Below are 6,277 nucleotides of genomic sequence, written 5' to 3' on the forward strand. Positions count from 1 at the left end.
CTGCTGAACAGTTCTCAGACTGGATGGTAGTTCAGCCCCTCCACAGCCACCCGTGTCCAGGCCGCCCCCCCGTCACTTGCCTGCATATCCAGTCTCCCAGGTGCCACCCTTGCTCCCTTTCAACCCATTCCCCAGGGAGTTTTCCAAAAATGCAAACCTGACATGGTCCCTCTTCTGCTCCTTACTCTCCCATGGCTCCCTAGTGCTCTCGGGATAAAATCCAGGCTCCTCCCCACAGCCCGTCACCTCCCTGCCCTCATATCCTCCACACTCCCCCTTGCTTCCCTCCACGCCAGCCACACGGGCCTCCTCCCTATGGTTTAAACATCGCAAGCTCATTGCAGCCTCAGGGCTTTTGCACAGGCTGTTCTTCCAACTTGAAATGCTCTTCCCGCTTCTTCCATCTCACAACCATTGATGCCTCCTCCAGAAAGCCGTCCCCGACCCCTCCTCCAAAGGCAGAGGATGAGGACACCCCACCCCCGACCCCCATCTGCCAAGTTCTGGCCAAAGGGCCTCGGAGGGTCAGTGTCTGGCTTGGTGCCCCCTGGCCTGGGACCAAGGCCTCCCAGGAGTCGAATCTTGCCCAGTGCAGGACCCAGGGGATATGTGGTGAGGTAACATGGGAACTCTCCGCCCGTGCCCACCCGGTGCTCCCAGTCTGCTCCCGACGGTGCCCGCTGACCTGTTGCTGGGTGTGGAGAAAACAGCAAGGACCACGGGCCGGCCCCCCAGGCTGACCACGCCCGTGACGGCCCGCAGCACGTTGAAATAGAAGTGGGAGTCCCCCGGCACCGAGCAATTGAGCCGCGCCTTCAGGAATGACGTCCACTGCTTCTCCAGCACGCGAGGGGAGCCGCCCACGTCATTCTTGCACACCCGGGCCACACGGGCCACCACCACCTGGCACAGCAGTGGGCGGGGGCTGAGCCCTGCGTTCCGCAAGGCCTGACCGCAGGTCGCGCTGCCCGCTACCCAGGCTGGGATGCAGGATCCTGGCCCTGGGTCACTGTGGGTGCCCCAGCCAGCCACCTTAGCCCCCTGAGCACCAGATTCCCCAGCGAAATGTGGGGATGATGATGATCACAGCCACCACGACAAGCATAATCATCATCGCTTCCACTTACAGATCACTCACTAAGTACCAGGCACTTTATCCTCCTCATCTCTCACGTTCCTCCCAAAGCTCTACAGAGGAGGGCCTACTGATATCCCCGGGGTACGGAGGGGAAACTGAGGCACAGCGAAAGGAAAGTGACCGAGGCCCAAGGTCACACTAGTAGTAAGTGGCAGTCTCTGCACTTCAGTGTCTCCGTGGATTGAGGGATGGGATGGATGTATGGATGGATTAGTGGATGGATGGATGAATTTGAAGGACACAATGATGGACAGTGAAGATAATCAGCTGATGGATGAACGGGTGTGTGGATGAACCGGTGGCTGGCTGGATGGTTGGATGAGTAAATGGGTGTGAGTCTGCATGAATGGATAGATGGGTAGATGAACGGGTGGGTGGATGGATGGATGAATGGATGGATGGGAAGGCAGATGAAGGAGGTAATGACAGATCAGTGGATGGGTGGATCCATGGGTGGATAGAAGGTTGAATGGAGTGGATGAGCAGGTGATGAGGAAGAGATAGGAGAGATAATTGGATTATAGAGGGGTGGGCAGGTAGGTGGAGAGATGGATGGTAGATGGATGAGCTGATCAGTAGGAGGATAGATCAATAGATGGTTAGGTGTATGAATGAATGGACAGGTATGTGTATGAATGGATAAAGAAGGCAATGAGTGGGAGGTGGGTGGATGGATATATAGGTGCATGGAAGGGTAGATGAGTAGACGGATGGATGGAGGATGGCTGAGTCGGGGTGGGCGGATGAATAGATAAGCGGTTTGATTGGAAGTGTGGGTGGGCTGAAGAACAGATAGGTGGGTAGGTGAGAGGGCGGCTGAGTGGGAGAGTGAGTGGGCAGACAGATGGGCTGTTGAGGAAGGATGGATAAATGATGGTAGATGGGTGGGTGGACAGGTGAACAGCAACGGCACTGGGACTGGAGTCAGGGGTGTATCTGGAGTCAGGGGTGTATCTGACTTCAGACCCGGGACCCTCACCCAGGGCTGCTCCAGAAATGTCTTCAAGCCCCAGGGGCCTGGACCCGGCTGGAGTGGAGGGCCCTGAGGACCAGAGGGACCCTCTCGCCCCAGGTGGAGTTTCACGGAACCACCTCTGCTCCCCACTTCCCGAGATCAGAGCCTCTCAGCTGCATGCCCCACTGCCTGGGCCTCTTTGGGAGGGGAAATAGGGCCCTACCTTTTCCAGGTAGTTAAACTCCATTGCGATCTCCCGGAAGAAAAAGTAGATGTGGCTGCCCCACTCCACCACGTGGACAAAGTAGGGCTCTGTAGGAGAGGAGGGGTCAGAACACAGCCCGTGACTGGAGAAAGGGAGTTTCTGGGGCTGGGAACACAGTAGCCTGGGTGGCTGCTTTTACAGTGAAGGGGGGGAAATATAAGCTGATTACCCAGGCAAAATAAAAGAGACCAAAATTTGGGGGGTTTTTTGGAGGGAGTTGGTGTCAGAATCCTAAAATCACCATGTGTTCTTTCCACAGACAGCAACGTCTACTATTTTGTCACCTTCCTCCCTCATGTGTTGAGCTGAGCTCATGCTGTTCCATTTCAGGTTACTAAGCCACCCATTTCCAGCAAGTTCTACTTTAGATCCAACTTAAGTCTTTCCTCTAACTTTATCTTCAAAGAGGCTAGTAGGTTCCAAAGATGAGATGGGAGTTCCCTGCCCGTCTCCTCTGGGACTGTTATTCTGGTGGGGGAATTTGATGAATGTCAGCCCTACCAGGTCTGCCCCTATCGCCCCACCTTTGAACCACTTGGAGTCGTGTTTCACGGTGCGCAGAGTGGGCCGGTCCCCGAGGCTGCGGTAGATGACGGCGTCGATGGCTAGGAAGTCGGTAACGGTGGCTGTGAAGAGCATCCCTTCTGGATGGGGTTGAGTCAGGGGGAGGCAGGTGAGAGATTAGATCATAGAGGCCGGAGGCTGGGTGGGTCAAAACTTGACTTCACGACTGAGCCCTGAGCCTAAGTGAGCCCTAAGCCCCAGGCTGAGCCCCAACCCTGCCGAGGCCCTGATTCAGGCTTATCCCCAACTCCTCAGCTCATCCCCAACCTCGGCTGAGCCCTGCCCTTGAGATTCTGCCTGTTTCATAGCTGGAGAGATGGTCTCCCAGCCATCTTCTAAATGACCTGACTCCAAGAGTGGAAAATGCCATGTCTTGCTGTGGACTGGGGCCCCATCAGATGGTCAGAGTTGGGGGCACTCACCAGAGAAGAGGGCAACATTGGCGTGTTTGGGGTCGTATGGGCAGCGGGCCATGCCGCTGATGTTGTCCCCGAGGGGCTGCAGTGTGTCCATCTGCAGGGGGGACAGGGACTGAGTGACAGAGCTCCTGTCTATACCTAGCAGCCCCTGGCTCCCCCAGCCACCCCCTCCAAGGGGAATCCTGGCGCCACCTTGGATGTTGTGTGACTTAGTCATTTAACCTCTCTGGGACTCAATTTACTGATCTGTAATAAATGGGTCTGAATCAATCCTAATTCATCCTATAACTGGTTTGTAGTTTAAGTTGCTGCAGCCTGTACAGGCCTCCTTTGGAAGCCTCCTCTGGAGCTCTGGGTGAGGGGTCTGGGAGGGCATATCCAGTAAGGCTTCCTGTAGGAGATGATGTGGCCTGGGGATAGGGCATGACCAGTGGAGGGCCAGTGAGCAAAGGCGTGGAGGTTGAACCTGGGGCAGTCAGGGCTTTGAAGAGCGGCGACTCACGCTGTAGTTGGCACACACGGGGTTGAAGGCATTGGAACCACACACGAAGAGCGTGGATTCGTCCCGAAGTAGAAGCACCTTTACAAAATTTCGACACTCGCCCTGGATTGGGGCCGCGGGAAGAGAGAAGCCAGGGTGGGTGTGGTCACGGGTGTGGGCGGGGTCAGGGAAGAGGCGGGGCCTGCAAGGAGGGGCCAGGGATGTAGGCAAGGCAAAATCAGGGGGCTAAACTAGGACTCGGCTGGGGGCGAGGCCATGACTAAGGGAGGGGCCCAGACAGGGAAATTGGGCACTTGAAGGGGTGGAGCTATGGCAAGACGAGGGCTAAGGGCACGGCCACGACTGAGGACCACCTTGGGGGCGTGGCCAGGCTCTGGGAGTAGCCATGGCAACACCAGGGCCCTGGCTTAGAAAGAACGCAGATTTGCCCTGGGGGGTGGCCAGTACGGATTGGGGCGTGGTTGGAGGCGTGGCCAGGGCCCACTTACCTCCTGCTTGCCCTTCATACGACACACGTTGATGTCGCTGGGGTTGGAGCGCCAGGTCAGCTTCTGGGACACAGAGAGCTGGTGAGGTGAGCGGGGTCCTTGACAGCCCTAGGAACCCTGCTAGGGAGGCCCGAATCCACCTTGCTCCCCAGCTCAGTGTCCGGGCCCCCTGGCGGGAGCCCCAAGCATTACCCCCTCCCCTCCCGCCTGCACCCCCTCCTCACCCGCTGGTACCGCAGCTCCATGGACGTGGGGGGCTCCAGCTCCACCCGGTACAGGTTGTCCCTAGAGGAGGGGTGTAGTTAATGAGATCGGAGAGACTCCCCTCCCTGCCCACTATTCTGACAGCAGACGTGAGGTCCAACACGTGCCAAACAGGGGCGTGCCAGCGCCTCTGCCATGTGCAGCTCCGCATGTGCATGCCCTGACACGCCTCCTTGTGCCCTAAAGTGAGCCACGGGTTCTGGCACACCCCACATGCCTTACCACGCCACCTCACGCTTACACACCCCATGGCCTACACCCAACACAACGCACTGTCTGATGCCTTTACATCCGCTGTCCCCCTCTCAGCACTCCTCAGTCTCTCCCAGGCTCTCACCACTCCCCCCATGACGCAGAAACTGCCCTAATCAAGGTCACTGGCCCCTGTTAAGTCCAGCGGTCACTCCTCTGTCCTCTCCACAGCGTTTCCCCCGGCCAGTCCACCCTCGTCCTGGGAACTCCATCCTCACTGGGTTCTTGGACCCTGCACTCTCCTGGCTTCCCTCCCACCTCTCTGGGCCCTCTTCTGTCCCTGGTGGGCCCACACCTGGGTCCTCTGGCCTCTTCCCTCCCCCATTCATACCCCTCCTGGGCCGCCTTGTCCACTCTCAGGGCTGGAACCACGTCTCTGCCTGGATGACACCCACAGTCCGGTCTCCAGCCAGGGCCTCCCCTGAGCTCCAGATTTGGGGTCCAGCTAACCCTCAAGGTCTCCACGAGGGGGCTCAAAGGTGTCTCATACTCTGTCTCACACTCAGCTTGACCACACAGCACCCGACCATCCCCCAAATCTGCTCCCGCCCTGTCCGCCATCTCAGCTGAGGTAACTCTATCCCCACGACGTGGGAGTCACCTTCAACTCCCTTCTCCTTCCCTCCCAATATGTCACCTCTGCCTTCAGTATCTAGCGAGGGTTCACCCACTTCTCACATCCTCTATGACCACCACCCTAGTTGAGCCCCCATTACTGCCCACCTGGACCAGCATTGTCCCCTCTGTCCTAGTCTAGTGGCTCCTGCCCTCACCAGTACAGTCTGTCTTCCCCCAGCCGCCACCAGAGGGCACCTGTGAGCACCTGAGTCAGGTCCTGTCCCTCCTCTGCCCACAGCCCTCCAGGGTCCCACCTCCCTTGGGGGTAAAAGCTCAAGTCCTCCTCTGCAGCCCACAAGGCCCTGCCCTCCCTGACCCGTTCCCTCCCTGCCCTCCCCTCCTCCTTCTCTCCCCCTCACTCACTCTGCTCCAGCCACATGGGCCTCCTTGCTATCCCTCCACCATGCCAGGCAGAGTCTGGCCCCAGGACTTTTGCACGGGCTGTGTCCTATGCCCTGACTTCTCCCTCTCCCTCAGATTTCCTTATAGCTGGCTCTTCATCATTCAGTTCTCAACTCAAATGTCACCTTCTCAGAAAAGCCTTTGGAGTGCCACTTCAGCACCCCCTCTAGCACCCAGTGAATTTTGACCAAACAGCTGTCCCTACCTGGTAACACATCATAGCAAGCTCTGGGCTCCAACCACACCCAGAGTTCAGCACCCTTAAAAATCCCACCCCAGGGACACACATTCACACTCCAGCCAAACAACAGGCCCCAGCATGCAAACCTCCCTAAAATGCTACCACCTCCCCCCACACCTCACGCTGCACACTCTGCCCGACAGTCCCTCGTACCTGTCCCCGATGAAGA

At 57.8% G+C, this 6,277-nt stretch overlaps 1 protein-coding gene across 1 annotated transcript in view; it reads right to left on the bottom strand.

Annotated features, from left to right (window-relative positions):
• Positions 1-6,277, bottom strand: part of SEMA6B (semaphorin 6B) — an 11,862-nt gene that overhangs the window by 4,599 nt on the left and 986 nt on the right. Inside the window, exons 3-9 of the mRNA XM_007460726.1 lie at positions 4,556-4,616; positions 4,332-4,394; positions 3,844-3,945; positions 3,345-3,435; positions 2,883-3,002; positions 2,317-2,405; positions 686-903 (exon numbers count right to left, since the gene is read on the bottom strand). Coding sequence (XP_007460788.1) covers positions 686-903; positions 2,317-2,405; positions 2,883-3,002; positions 3,345-3,435; positions 3,844-3,945; positions 4,332-4,394; positions 4,556-4,616 — 744 coding nt within the window. The remainder of the gene's footprint in view (positions 1-685; positions 904-2,316; positions 2,406-2,882; positions 3,003-3,344; positions 3,436-3,843; positions 3,946-4,331; positions 4,395-4,555; positions 4,617-6,277) is intronic.

This window comes from Lipotes vexillifer, unplaced genomic scaffold, assembly GCF_000442215.2.
Source record: "Lipotes vexillifer unplaced genomic scaffold, Lipotes_vexillifer_v1.1 scaffold1011, whole genome shotgun sequence".
In the NCBI taxonomy this organism is placed as follows: domain Eukaryota; kingdom Metazoa; phylum Chordata; class Mammalia; order Artiodactyla; family Lipotidae; genus Lipotes; species Lipotes vexillifer.